The sequence below is a fragment of the Ochotona curzoniae genome, unplaced genomic scaffold, assembly GCF_017591425.1.
Source record: "Ochotona curzoniae isolate NIBS_2020 unplaced genomic scaffold, NIBS_Ocur_1.0 contig_899, whole genome shotgun sequence".
NCBI classification, from domain to species: domain Eukaryota; kingdom Metazoa; phylum Chordata; class Mammalia; order Lagomorpha; family Ochotonidae; genus Ochotona; species Ochotona curzoniae.
In genome coordinates, this window is record NW_024466605.1 from 1078 (window position 1) to 16842 (window position 15765).

Genomic DNA, 15765 nt, shown 5'->3' on the forward strand with positions numbered 1-15765 from the left:
CTGTTTGGGAGATAGCATCTGGGGAGAGAAGCATCTGAGAGGGACACATGGAATGAGAACTGAGTCCACCCACATGCAAAGAGAGAGAGAGAGAGAGGATCCCTGGGGGACAGAGTTTGGATCTGGAGCAAATGTGTGCATACCAGTGTGAAATCTGTATCTGTCAGCTGCAAATGGCCACAGCTGTTAGTGTTTGCCCTATCCATTCCAACCCACCGCTTGCACTAATCCACCACTTGCCTGATCCAATTCTGGAAGCAGGCAGGTCAGAGAGGAACCTTCCCCAAGCTGGTGCACAGTGGGTGTCCCTGAATCTCAGCAGCCTCCCCAAACCCAGACTCCTCAGACAACCCCACTAAAACACTAGAGACTGAAGGCACACAGGAGCATGCACATGACCAACAGCAACTAGAAAGCCTGCAGATCTAAAAGACCATGGGAAAGGGCAACAGAAAAAAACAGGAAGCAACAGAATATACAGGAAGCTAGCATGTCCCTCAAAAATGAACAAAAGATCATACAGGAAGTACAAAAACTCATCACAAAACTCTTCAGAGACAATGAGAAAAGATGGCAAGTTTTGGAGGTATTTAAAGAATATATCACCACAGAGATAAAATCTATAAACAAGCCCCAAACTGAAGACCTTGAGAACACAACAGAAACCCTCAACAATGGCATGGATGCTGCAGAACAAAGAATATCAGATTTGGAGGATAACCAATTTGAGAAAACACAATTAGACATAGGGAAGAGAATGAATGAAGGTAAGAAGTTGATCTAAGAAATGAATGACACCATCCAAAACTGTACCAGAATTTCTAGGTACTCCTGAAGGCATGGAAAGAGAGGCAGGATTGCAGGAAGTGTCCCATGAAATTACAAAAGAGAACTTTCTAATTATAGAGAACATAATGGGAACCCAAATATAGGAAGGGCAGAGAACCTTGAACATTTTGGATTAAAAAAAAAAACCTATTCTGACACATCATTGTAAATTCCCATCAACTGAACATAAAGAATATAGATAGCATAGACCTCATTTGTGTTGACAATGAAATAAAATGTTTCCATTATATAGATAAGTTAGAAGAATGTGCAAACACCAAGCCAGCCCTAAAATTGATGCTGACAAATGTGCTGAAGACAGAATGAAAAGAAATTCATCATAATCAATGATGGCAAAGGGGAAGATCTTCCCATGAAAGCACACAAAATAAACCAAAGTTAAACAGAGACCTGAACAACAAACACACACACACACACACACACACACACAGAGTTTTCAAGCTATGAACATTAACTCTGAACACAAATGGCTTAACTTAATCAAAAGACATAAATCGGCCCCGGCATAATGGCCTAGCAGCTGAAATCCTTGGCTTGAATGTACCCGGATCCCATATGATCACCAGTTCTAATCCTGGCAGCCCCACTTCCCATCCAACTCCCTGCTTGTGGCCTGGGAAGGCAGTCAAGGACGGCCCAAAGCGTTGGTACCCTGCACCTGCATGGGAGACCTGGAATAGCTCCTGGCTTTGCATTGGTGCTGCACTGGCTGTTGCGGTCACTTGGGGAGTGAATCAGCAGATGAAACTTCCTCCCTGTCTCTCCTCCTCTCTGTGTAGCTAACTTTCTAATAAAAAATAAATCTCTTTTTGAAAAGACATAAATTAACAACGGTCAAAAAGCAGGACTCATCTATGCATTGCCTACAGGAGACACATCTAATAAACAAAGATACATTTAAACCAAGAGTGAAAGTATGGATGGAAAACAACAGTTCATGTCAATGGAAAAGATAAACAGCCAGTGTAGCCACTCTATTATCAGATGATACAGACTCCACTATGAGAAACATTAAAGGAAATAAAGAGGAACACTACATAATGATAAAGGAATCCATCACTCAGAAGAATAAGTGTATACACACCAAATACGAGAGCATCTGGCTACATGGAACAATTATTGATGTACCTAAGGAGAAATAGATGCCACTACAATAATACCGGGACCTCAACACCCTGTTAACATCAATAGAGAGACTGATGAGACAGAAACATAGCAAAGAAGCAACAGTTCTCACACAGTCAACCAACAGACTTAATGCTAATTTGTTTCAAGGATTTAAAAAAAAAATTTGTTTTATTAATTGCATTGCATTATGTGACAAAGTGTTATGGGCACTGGGATTCCTCCCACCCCTCCCCAAACATTCTCCCCATGGTGGATTTCTCCACCTTGCTGCGTTACCACAGTTCAAATTCAGTTGAGGTTCTTTCATTGGAAGTATTTACCAAGCATAAAGTCCAGTGTCTTATTATCCTAGTGGGTTCAATGATTTCTTGGTGAGACCATCTCTGGTCTGAAGCTAAAGCCAGCAAAGTATCATCCCAATCAGTTAAAAGCCCCAACATAACACCAACAGCCATTTACAACCTTATGGCATTAATTGACATGGAATTGGTTAATAGTATGTTGATAGGAAAATGCGGTTTCTTAACTACATCCTGTGACTTCTTCATAGACATTGCCATTTTGTTTTATATTCAACCTGATTCCATACAATTATCAGTTTAGGTGCAGTACATTTTTTTAGGATGTGTGTGCAGAGACATTCCCAATACCCCAGTGAGGCATAACTAATTTTTGTGTCCCACCTAGTGAGGCATGTTTGGGTCCACGCTGGGCGTTTCCTGTCTGATTCTAAGCTTCCCATGTTGTTGTCTGTCCATTCTAGATTTCTTGTTTGTATGTTTGTTTGTTTGTTTTGAGGGGTTACTGGAGCGATCCTAATAGTCACCGCGAGGGAGGGTGGGAACCCAGAACCAGAGCCAGGCAAGGACCAGAGAGAGCTCTCCTCCCTAGTCCCGAAGGAAGTTTATTATTCTTCTGTTTCTGCAGATCGCTCAGGGCTCCTGGCCGTTGTTCTGATGCCACGGGTTTCTGTCCAGCAGAGTTTGGACTTCTTCCATCCCCTGTGGAGCCTCCAGATGGGGGTGGGTGACCTCAGAGTTCTTGGCCTCTAAAGGCACTCTTATTCCCGTGGTCTCCTTAGCAGTTGGGATGTAGTCCTTGGTGTCTGTGTTAATGGTCTTTGGTGAGGATCTGGGAGTCTTCAGGGTTGGGATGCGAGTCTCCCCCTGACCTCTCACTCCACTCTGGAGTCTCCCCTCTGCTCCATACGCATGACCTCCTGATAAGAGGCTTTCAGGGTCGCTCCCGATTTCCCCCTTATGCCTGTGTAGCTTTACTATTGTCTAGTGCTGACTCGAGTCTGTTGTCTATGGGTTATCAGATTTGATCCTGGTAGGCTATATTTCACGTCTTCCTCTCACTTTTTAGGGAGATGGAAGATTTCTCTGCATTCCCTCCCCATTATGGAGTAACATAGGGTATTATGAGTGTTTTAGATTTTACAGTTCTTTGATGTGGATCATAAGCATTCTGACTCACATTAATTGTTGTTTTATAGGTTACAACGCATTATCTTATTGCATTGGATACATGTAGTAGTTTCACATAGCAGGTTGCATCTGGACTTGGAGCATAAATGTTAAGAAGGGTAATTTCTTCCTGATGGATCCTGCCTTTCAACAATATATACCGGCCCTGCCTGTCCTTTTTGATGTTTGTTATGTTGAAGTTTGTTTCGTCCACAATTAGAATCACTGCACCGGCCTTTTTTCCCTGTCCATTGGCGTGGAATATCCTTTTCCATTCCTTCACTTTCAGTTTCTTAGCGTCTTTTCTGGTTAGATGCCTCTCTTGTAGGCAGCAGATAGTTGGGTCTTGTTTGTTAATCCAGTCTGCCAATCTGTGTTCTTTGACTGATGAATTGAGGCCATTTGTGTTAAGGGTTATTATTGAGAGGTTGTGATTTTGTCCTGCCATGAGCGTGTGTCTTTGAAGATGTTGGTTTCTGAGTGTCTTTCCTTGTGTGAGCTTTAATGTGGTAGTCTTCCCACTTGCCATCCTTGCTTGTGGTTTGGTTCTTTTTTCTCTGGAAGTAGTGCATTTCTGAGGAGATTCTGTAGAGCTGGTTTTGTGCTGGCATATTCTTCTAATTTCTCTTTGTTATGGAAGTATTTAATTTCATTCTCGAATACCAAGGAGATCTTTGCTGGGTACAATATTCTTGGTTGGCAATTGTTCTGTTTCAGTATTTGAAAGATTTTATTCCATTCCCTTCTTGCCTGGAGCGTCTTTTCTGAGAAGTCAGTGGTGATTCTGATGAACCTGCCTCTAAATGTAAGCTTGTCTTTGCTTCGTGCCAGCCTAAGGATTCTTTCTTTGTGTTCATTGGAGGGAGCTTGATTACCACCTGTCTGGGAGATCTTTCTGGGTCAATCCTGTGGGGTGTTCTCTGACCTTCCTGGATTGGGACTGTGCTCACGTTCCAGGCATTTTGGAAATTCTCCTGTATGATTTCGTTGAGCACTGGTTGTATGCCTGTCTCTCTTTCCACTCCTTCTGGGAGCCCCATAATTCTGATATTTGACTTCCTCATGTGGTTGTTCAACTCTTGGAATGCCTTGGATGCCTTGTGTACATGTGTCTCCAATTGGTTAATGATATGTGTGCTTTCATTCTGGGAGTCTTCCATTTCAGATATCCTATCTTCTGTTGCAGCAATTCCGTTGGATAACCTTTCGATGTGTGTTTGAGGTGTTGAATTTCGGTTTTGAGTAATTTTGTTTCTGTAATTATATGAGTTTTGAATTCCTTAAGGTCCTCCCATCATTTTTCGTTGTCTCTGAAGAGTATAATTATTTTACTGAACTCCTTGTCTGATACATCTTCAGTTTCTTCATCTGTAATCTCTGCGATTGACCGGGCTTTTGGTGAGTTTTTGGGGAGGCACTGGCTCCTTCCTCTGGTTCATTTATCTTCCTTCGCCCCATGGTTATCTCTGCTGCCACCTAGTGGATGACCTGAAGTCTTGCTGGTCTAGTTTTTTGGTTTTTTTGTTTGTTTGTTTGTTTGTTTGTTTGTTTTTGTCTCAAGTTCCTCCTGCTACTGACCAGACCTGTTTTTCTCTGTGCTTGGGACTCAACCTAATTGTGCTAACCTGTGTTAGCCAGGTTTGGCCACCTGCTGGAGGGGGAGCGGAGGGTTCTCTTTGTTTGCCTTTCACTGAGGGAGGACCGCTTCGGTGTCACATGTGTCATCCAGTAGCATCAATTCCCACAAGAAGGTTTTGATTTCCATCACTCCAGTGACACATTGCTGTTTCTGTAGCATGTTGTTTAGCTTCATACTGGTGACAATTTTGTTTTTCTCCCTGTTGCAGACTGTGTTTTCTGGCTCTGTATATAAGGGGATGTATATTAGAAGGGCAGCTTAGACTGACAGGTCCAATTTTGAGACATAGTGCAGTATGTCTCTGCATTAAGTCCAAAGATGGACTCCCAGGGAAAATGTTGAATAGGCTCTGATATTAGGCGGCTGATCTCTCTGACATTGTTCATGCCTACAATGTCAAGAAACACTTCAATAGCAGAATGAACTTATGATTGTTCATGAAGGTCTATCCATTGTAATAAGAGAAGGGAAATCTGTATTGGGGAGGGGAGTTAGGGAGGGGAGATGGAAGTCCTGGAGCCTATGGAACTATATCATATAATAATAATAATAATAATAATAATATAATTCCAGTAAATAGCAGGACCGCTTGTTCAGTACCCAGGGATGTGGACTTGGTCACTGAATGTCATTTCACGATCCCTGTTGCAGAGCATGCTCTGAGGGTTCCGCTTAGGTGGTTCGGATGGCTCTGAGATGCTGCTTATCTCACCAATTCAAGGAAGCAGAAATCCTTCCAAAGTCCTTTGGCTTCATAGTCCAAATTAGTGTCTCCATTCATCCAGATACATGCTGTTAAAGCTTGGCTGGAGTAGTTGTCTTCTTTGTTCTGCCCTCCTTCCTCTGCTATGGTACCAGATGTCCTCTGCAGGCTCCAATGGACGGTCACAGCCTCCATGCGCATCTGGACATGACATCCATCACACCATCTAAGCTATTGAGGCCCAGTTCTAACACATGCAGTCCATGAAGTCCACACATACTGAAATTCTCCACATTGTTGGAGTTCTGAGTCCAGCTGTTCAGTTTGGAAGATCCTAAACGAAACCTCATCTGGGGTGATCTCAGATCAGATTCCATAGTCAACATGGATTAGTAGATCTAACTGTTCTCGGCACATGAAATAAACTCACAGCTATATGTCATTAGTGTTATACTAATCAATTTGATTATAGTGATCATTTCTTCATAAGCTTTCTATCTCAATATCTTACATATGACTAAAATATATACACATTATGTCACCAGATAAATTCCATCAGAATGAATCCCCTTCGTAATATAAAAGGGTAATTGTTGATTTGTAGATGAATTTGTTGCAAAAATATCATTGTATTGCACCTGTTTTTTCAATGAGAGTAAATATCCATTTACAAGGATGGTTTCTGAAAAATATGGGCTTTCCTGGAGATTTACGTCATTTCGAGTGACCTTCTTCAGCTAAAGCAACTGTCAAACAACAAAGAGAAAGAGATTTGGGAATGACATATGAGTGGAACGAATGCCTCACTCTTGATGAGGAAATACTGTTGTCTATTTGGTTTTTAAGAGACTCATTTGGAACAGAAAAGGAAAAAAAATATATCACAAATTGTTTTCTATGCAGTTACTCAGCATCCCTAAACGCAATCTTCATTTTAAATGCAAATCTGTTTATGACATGTAGTAAGTGCTAATCAGCAGTGCCCTTAGGTATGGACACACACAGTGTGGTTTTATTTAAATTCAATGATTAGTGATTTTTTTTAAACACATCCCAAATCTGAAGCAGGCAGAATACAGTCAATGTTACATGAAAGTCTACATACAATGCAAAGTAGTGTGTAATTTCTAACAGCTACTTCTCTGTGTGAACTTTTATGCAGGTCACTTACTCAATCAAAATTGGAAAAGAGAAATTCACGCTTCTTCTTGAAAGACAGTAAGTGGTCTGCTTTATTTTCAGCTAATTGCTATTAGTGTCTTAATTTCTACAGTCAATATCTTAAATTGCTTTTGACGGAATATGAATTTTAGAGTTAAATCTCATTATGTAGCCAAAATCTTATTTATGAATGAAAATATGAATAAAGTTCTGATGAAAATATAATTCTATAAGTCTTCAAAGTATGCCGTAAGCATGACAATCAATGATATGACTTTTATGTGCCCATGTTTACTAGTTTTCATCATGCCTGTCATGTCACACAGCTGTCTGATTGTCACCATTTTACTAGATAGTGCAGATGTAAGGGTAAAATTGCTGCAGAGGTAAAGAATGAGCCACCCCAGTGCCAGTAAAATCAGTCAGGCTTTGAAGATGATTTCAATGTTAATTTAACTGCAGACACAAGAAAAACCCAAGCTTCACCGTTCGTGATAAATTCTCATGTGAGAAAGAAAAATGAAACATTAAAAGCTCATTAAAAATGCTCATTAAGAGCAGTAAACTGTCACATAAATAGTTAACTCCAGAACTTCCGTTCCCACAGAAGTAGGGTGTGAGGAGTTTGGCATTGTGGTATACCAGCTAGGGCCACTGCCTGGGGTGTTGGCATTGCATAGAGGCACCAGTTGGAGTCTGGTATAAATGGCTGCATAGCCAAATCCTTTTCATGTGCCTACAAAGGCAGTGGAGGGTAGTGAAGTGCTTGGCCCCATAGCCATGTGGGATATTAAGAGGAAGCTCCTAATTCCTATAAAATTATATTTATTTATAACACTAATATACATATACTTATAGCTAATATAGTATTAATATTATATATATATATCATTGTACTGAATATTAAGAACAGAAGATACCTGAGATATACATAGAATCTTCATAACTATTACAAGCAATTATATGTTCACAAATCAGAAGACGTAGAGAAATGGACAGATTTGGGGGTGATACAATCTACCAACATTGAATAATATGGAAATTCATAATATAAAAGGGCTATAACAAGATCTGAGATTGAATTAGTAATTAAAAAATCCCAACCAAGAAAAGCCCTAGACTAGATGGTTTCAAAGCTGAGTTCTACCAAATACTTCAAGAATTTACCTCATACAATAGTTTAGGGCACACTGTGTCCCAGGGAACTGCCTGACAATGGTTTTGTCTGAGACGTCTAACTGTCCTGTTCACTGACTTGCAGCAAGAGCAGTGGGCTGCACACCATTCTTTCTCCCCTGTCCTTCCTTGGATCAGCAACACTTGCTGAAGACACCAAACTTCATACAGTTTACCTCAGACAATTCCATACAATAGAATTGGAGGCAATCCTTCCAAACTCTTTCTTTGAAGCCAACATCACCTTAATAATAAATACAGAGACACAATAATAAAAGAGAACTATAATCTGATACCCCGGATGAACATAGACGAAAAGATCCTTAACAAATTACTAGTAAAAAAGACCCAACAGTACCTATGCAAATTATTTACCAGACCAGGTGAGATTTATCCCGGCATGCAGGGGTGGTTTGACATATGCAAATCAGGGTCTGGAAAGGTAGCTTAGGGGCTAAAGTCCTTGCCTTGAATGTGCCAGGATCCCATATAGGTGCCGGTTCTAATCCCGGCAGTTCCACTTGCCATCCAGCTCCCTGCTTGTGTCCTGGGAAAGCAGTCAAGGACGGCCCCAAGCCTTGGGTTCCTGCACCCGCCTGGGAGGCCTGGAGGAGGTTCCTGGCTCTTAGCTTCAGATCGGCACAGCACCAGCCATTGCAGTCACTTGGGGAGTGAATCATCCGATGGAAGATCTTCCTCTCTGTCTCTCCTCTTCTCTGTCTATCTGACTTTGCAATAAAAATAAACAAAGCTTTAAAAAACATATGCAAATCAATAAATGTGATATAAAACATCAACAAATTGAAAAATAATAACCTATGACCATCTCAATAGATGGAAAGAGGCCATTTGATAAATACCACTTCAATTAAAAGCCCTAGTCAAAACAGGCATAGAAAGAACATTCTACGACACAAAGCAATACATGAAAAATCTAATGTCAGCATCATACTGAAAGGGAAAAGATTGGAAGCTCTTGCACTAAGATCTGAAACTAAACAAGATTGTCCATAATCACCACTGCTATTCAATATAATTACATTTCAAGTCCTCACTAGAGCTATTAGGAAAGAAAAATAAATTAAAGGAATTCAAATCAGAAAAGAAGAATTAAAATCAACCCTCTTTTCAGATGATATGATTCTCTACATAGGAGAACCAAAAAATTCAATCAGGTGACTAGGAAATCTTAAGAAAATTTTGCAGAATATCAGCACACAAAATTTTAATTAAAATTAAATATCAGCACACAAATAAATCCATGGATTAGAACTTATATTAAGCTAATCAAAAATGTGGAAGACTTCTATGATGAAAGTTATGGAACAGCAAGAAAAAATAGAAGGCCTTAAAACACGGAAACGAACCACGTTCTTGGATTGGCAGGAAAAACATCATCAAAATGTACACGCTACCAAAACTAATATACAAAGTTAGGGTTATCCCAATCAAAATATCAACATTCTTCTCAGAAATGGAAAAGATGATAGAAAAGTTCACCTGGAAACACAAGTGACCATGATTAGTCAAAGCTGTCCTGAAGAATAAAATTAAAGCTTGAGGAATCATAATTCCAGAGCTCAGGACACTGGTCACACTGTAGGACACTGGTCATCAGAATCGTCTAGTACTGGTACAAAAGCAGAAAAGAAGATCAATGGAACAGAATAGAAATTCCAGAAGGGAACTAACAGATGTATAACCAACCAATCTTTGCTGAGAAAACTGAAGAAAACAAACAAACAAAAATATTGGAAAAGTTTGGTGTCTTCAGCAAGTGTTGCTCATCCAAGGAAGGACAGGGGAGAAAGAATGGTGTGCAGCCCGCCGCTCTTGCTGCAAGTCAGTGAACAGGACAGTTAGACGTGTCAGACAAAACCATTGTCAGGCGGTTCCCTGGGACACAGTGTGCCCTATGCTTACAACTTCCCACACAGGCTAAGCACGCAGAGGTCCAGCAGTGATCTCTCACACTGCTTTACTTGCCTTCACAGAGTCTTAGAACCATTATGTTTGGCCTTTTGGTGGTGTCAGATAATTCCTGGATGGTTTTCCTAGCTTACTCAGTTTCTCTCTCATATTTCTCACCAGACACTTTCTCCTGAAGTGTCTTCCACTTCTGATATTTGTTCTTATGCCGCATTAATTCTACTGTTGAGAGTTTCCATTGCTTTTTAATTTGCTCGTTGAATTTTTTCATTTATGGTTTTTGTTTGATTTTGTTCCAATGCTGCTATCTGCTGCTTAATAAATTCCTTGAACTCTGCTTCTGATTTGTGAAGAATTTCATGATAATGATCTTTAAACATTCTTTAGCTGTTTTTCAGCTAATTCTGAAATCGAAACAATTTTTTTTTCTCCTTTGTAAGGGAAAAGTCAGTTTTCAGGGTTGCTCATATTTTCCCTTTAGCCATCTACCTAACATTAGTATTTTTCCCTTGGCAGATGTTGCTTTTTTTATGTGTGTCATCCACAGGTCTGCAAGCTGACTTTACTGGTACTGACTGTCCAGTACCCAGAACTCCACGGTGGCACTCACACCAGTCCCTCCAGTGATTTTTCAACCACAGGCTGGGATCATACACTGCCCTCCTGCCACAGCCTCCACAACCACTGCCACTGTGTTTACCTCTCATGTCTCCACCACTGAGTGCTGAGCCTTTTTCTGAAGGTGCTGGCAGTGCCAGAGCTGAAGAGGCACAGCTGGTTCTCTAAACGGTGTCTAGCACATGTCTGTCAGTGTTGGCTGACTGGTTTTCACTTTTTGCTCTAGATTTGCTCAGTTCCAATATGTTCATTAAAAACATACTGTAAAACTATTATAATTCAAGTAGCATGGTAATGTCATAACAATACATACATCATTTAAACAAAACAGAAAGTCTTTCACCATATACAAAGATCAACTCTAGATGCTATCGCATAGCAGAGTGACAGAATGGAAAAGCCTGAGGCAGAGGCAAAGAGAGATAAGCCTTCAAACTTCTGACTTACGACCTAAACCCCCATGATGTTCAGTGCTGTCCAGGCTGAAGTCAGCAGCCCACGGGCTCGTTGAGGCCCAAGCACATAGGTCGTCCTCTATTGCTTTCCCAGGCCATCTGCACAAGTTAGACCAGTAGCTTGAGCTCAAGATTGATCCCTGAACTTTGTTTCCACGAACTATTCGAAATAATGTGTGTTTGTTGGCATAGATGTCTGTATGTGTGAAATAACCCATCACTATTGTTTAAAATATGCTAAACAAAGCAGTTAACATCTGCATTTTATTGATGCTTTAATCAAACCTAAGAATGTTATTGACATTTAGAAAACCTAGCGATTACTTTACATAAATCTGTCTTTGCCAGTTGAGCATTTTAAATCCATAAGTCTAATAATAATTTCTAGCTTTCTTTGCTTCTCATGCTTTTCTTTTAATTCAATAGAGTAGTAAAAAAAAGTACACTAGATATTGTACAGATATGCTGACTTACTTTTGAATGTTTGCTTTTGAAAACTGGAAATAAATTTAATTTGCTTTTATTATTTAAAAAATCATTTTAATTGATATTATTCAATAAAGTATTACTTTTTCATTTAACTAGATCATTTCTACATCCAAATTTTCTGATTTATTCATACAACAAATCAAGAACAGTATACATAGATACTGCATTGTTAAAGGTAAGATATATTAGCTGCTGAATTAATTTTCATTTTCTATGTGGTAAAGTTGTCATTGTTGAGAAGATAATGACTGCCTTAGTGTCTATAAAATTATGTAGCACACAGATCACAAACTCATTTAAAATGAAAACTCCAATGAATGATCATTATTTTCTGAAATCTCTATCTACATAGCTAGCTTAGCGGTTCCTCCCTTTAAAGGAGAGGGATAGAGAGAATCTCCCATCAACTTTATTATCTCCCAAGTGTCCACAAAAATGGAGTGGGGCCAAGCCAAAATTAGGAGCTAAAGACCAAATCTGTGTATCCCTGTCCTTTGATGGGCTGTCAGATCAAATACTATGCTTACTGTGCCCTTGTAGTATATTTGGAATCCAGGAATTGTAATGCTTCTCACATTGTAGATTTCTTTGGGAGAGTGATTTTTTTCATGTTTGCCTCAGTCTTGTAGTTCTACCTGAATTAATTCTCTGGTATATTTGCATAAAAATGTATGGTCATTTTCCTAGTAATTTTGGTGAATCTGTTAGTTTTAGGTTTCTTGTTCTTTTTTTTTTCCTGTAAAGCATGAACTCATTTAAAATGTTATCCGCACTCCCCTCCCCAAGGTATATTCGAGTAAAAACTTACTCTTGCTCTTTAATTCTAACTTGGTTGTTACTGTCAAAACAGCTTCTATCCCAGCCTAATCAGGCTAGCCTCTAACAGTCACTTCTGTGCACTTAGATGGAGATTTACTCTTTTTAGCTCCCATGTATTAGAAAGAACATGCAATCTTTATCATTTAGGGTCTGGCTTATTTCGTACGTCATCCTCATGAGATACAAAGCCCATTTTGAGACAAGTCATAGGAGTTCATTATCCCATGGTTATAGAATATTCCAGTAACTCCACTGACCATACTGACTACACCTCTTGCCTGGTTGCTGTCGGTAAGAGCTTCCCTACTGTGGTAACCGAGCTAGTCAGGGAACTCACTGCTGCTTTACTCCTGACTGTGGAGGGAGGAGACACCGAGTTTGATATTTCACATGGGATCGTTATTGTCAGGAAGTGGTTTTATCCTGTTGAACCATTTTACAGTGAAATGTTTTATGTACAGCTACTGAGATTTCCATGTAAACGTGATCGTTTATTCTGTGATGTGGTAGGTGATCGTCGTTGGTTTCCTTGTTTTCAGTAATCTTTGCATTCTAAGCACAAATGTCATGTACTTACAGTGTATAACCCTTCCAAATGGCTGATGGGCTCACTCTGCCAAAAGGTTATTAATCAATCTTTGCATTCCGTGTGGATCATCGGTATCGACCTATGTATTTCTCATCTTGTGTTGGATGTTCCTGGCTTCCATGCAATTACAGTGACGGCCTCATAAAGTGAGCTTAGTGCTCATAACACACTCCTTCTGTGTTAGGTTTTCAGACTGTTTGAGGATTCTTCACAGGTATTTTCTAAGTGTTTCACAGAATGAACAAGTAGAGTTTCCTTTTTCTGGGATTTTAATTGGAAAGTTTATGTCACTGTTACGCTGTCTAAATTGTTTTCACTGCTCACAAGAATTTTGATGCTTTGGCATTCAATATTGGACCATTGTGTGTGTGTCTAGTAATTTATTTATCTTCAACTATCTAGTTTATTAGCACATAATTGTCCTCAGCATTTTCACTGGAATTATTTTCTCTGTGGGGCAGTTATAATGCCTCTGTCTTCATTTCTAAGATTGTTTACTTGAATATCTTTTCTTTTTTTTTCCTTAGGACAGGGAAGAATTTATTAGTTTTATTTTCATTTCAGAAAATTAAATCTTAGTTGGATTGATTTCTTCATAGCGCCTACCAGATTTGTCTTTTGTATTATTAATTATTAGTTTATATCTTTTCTAGTTCTGTTGCTTTCATGCTTATTTTCATCTACATAGTTTAATTCCTCTGTGGTTGTCTACTTTTCCTTCTGTAAAGAATTTCTAGTCCAATCCCCTTGTGCTCAGAAGATATTTTTGGCATGATTTAAGCATTGTTGGTTTGTTACCCAGTGTTGGAGCTCTGGAGAAGAATGTGTAACCTCATGCTTTTGGTTGCAATGTTCTCTGCTTCTCTTGAACCTACTTGAGTATGCTTTTACTCATTTGCTTTGTTTCCTTTTTGAAATCTGCTTCGTTATTTTCATTGAAGTTTCCTGTGGCTGTTGTCTTGATGTTTCTTCTCCTGTGTTAATTTATTAAATAAAATCTATTAATTCTCATTAGAAAGGCAGGTTTACAGAGAGAAGGAGAGACAGAGAGAAAATCTTCTATCTGCTGGTTCACTATCCAAATAACCCCAAAATCTGGAGCTGAGCTGATCTGAAGCCAGGAGCCAGATAATTCTTGCAGGACTCCTACACGGATACAAGGTCTCTGGGCTTCCCAGACCATAAGCAGAGAGCTGAAGGGGAAGTGGGGCAGCTGGGATATCAACTGGTACCCCTATGGGATCCTGGTGTTTGAAAAGAGAGGGTTAGCCATTATGCTGGGCTTTCTCCTGCTTTTGTTTCATAGGTTTATGATTGTAAGTGCACAGGTGTTTGTTACTGCTTATTCTTTTTGTGTTGGTAGTTTGATCCATGGAGCACCTTTCGTTCCTTGTCATAGCTTGCTTCCTTGCACATTCCTAAAGCCTATTTTATGATTTGTAAATTTAGAAGCATCCTCATCCTTCTGGCTACAACTTGGATGGAATATCTTTGAATACCTTCAACTTTATCCTATGTGACCTTAGATCTTAAATGAGTTTCTTACATATGTGTTAGTTTAGTTTTGCTTTCTTATCTGTACACTCAGTTTTACCTTTTGATTGGGAAGTTGAATTCACTTAAATTTAGGACAATAATTGATAGGAAATCATGTTTGCTCGCTTGTTTGTTTGCTTTACGAATCCCTTTGGCATTTTGTGCTTTGGCTTTCATTCTGCTGGTTATCTTTATTTTTCTTAGCTGTGCTTCTGTGTGGTTTGCTGATTACCTTCATTGATGTGCTAGACTTTCCTTTCTTTAGTGATACAGAAAGGTATAGATAGAAACAGAGCAAGAGTGACTGTGAGTAGAAAAGAGAAATCGTGAAATAGTGGGAGAGAGTTGGGGAGAGAGTAAGATGTGGGTATGATATGTCTACTCTCAGGTGATTACATAAAATAGTTACAAAAATCTACTTTAAGTCGATAAAATAATCCCATCACATTTCAAAGAAAACCATTATCATAATTTATCTCACTCATGGTTTGTTTCATGGCATCACACTTTGCATCAGTTTTGTGTTTATTCCCTCATAACACCTTCGAGTCACATTGGCTTAAAAGATATTGCAAATTAAAAGCAATTTATCCACCCCAACTACTGTAATTGTGTACTTTTCTCATGTATTTGTATTTGCATTTTCTAATGAGTTTCATACATTTGTGCTATTATATTCCTGTATAGTTTATTTACATAGGAGCTTGGAAAGTATCCTTTAGCATTGCTACTGAGGAAGACTTAGGATGATTAATTTCCTTTCCCTGTTTTTCTATTTAAATAGACTTTCATCCTTCAACTAAAAAATTTTTATTTTAATGATTTAAGAAAGGCACAGGGAGAGAGAGAGACAGTAGGAAAAGATATCTCCTGTTTATTCCCCAGTAGGCTTATGTTTGGTGGAATAGGAGCAGGGTTGTCTCATGGTTTTGCAGACTAGAACTCTGTCTAGGTCTCCCTTGCAGATGTCAGGGCTTCAACCACATGAGCCGTTTTACTGTCTGCCATGGTCTACATGAGCAAATAAAAGACATGAGGATCAGAGGCAGGATGTGTGACATGGGTATGGTAACTGGTATCTCAACTGCTAGGCCAAAGGGTCACCCTTGTTCTTCACTCTTGAAGGACATTCTTCTTTGTAGAGTGCTCCTGTCTGGTAGAATGTTATATTTTGTGGAATGGCAAGAAAATGGCAGAATATGGTG

At 39.3% G+C, this 15765-nt stretch overlaps 1 protein-coding gene across 1 annotated transcript in view; it reads left to right on the forward strand.

Moving 5' to 3' along the window:
* The first annotated feature begins 490 nt into the window (after positions 1-490).
* LOC121165561 (A disintegrin and metallopeptidase domain 3-like) overlaps positions 491-15765 on the forward strand; it is a 55591-nt gene continuing 40316 nt past the window's right edge. The window contains 3 exon segments of the mRNA XM_040994234.1: positions 491-767; positions 7248-7335; positions 11713-11791. Of these exon segments, the coding sequence (XP_040850168.1) occupies positions 491-767; positions 7248-7335; positions 11713-11791 (444 nt within the window).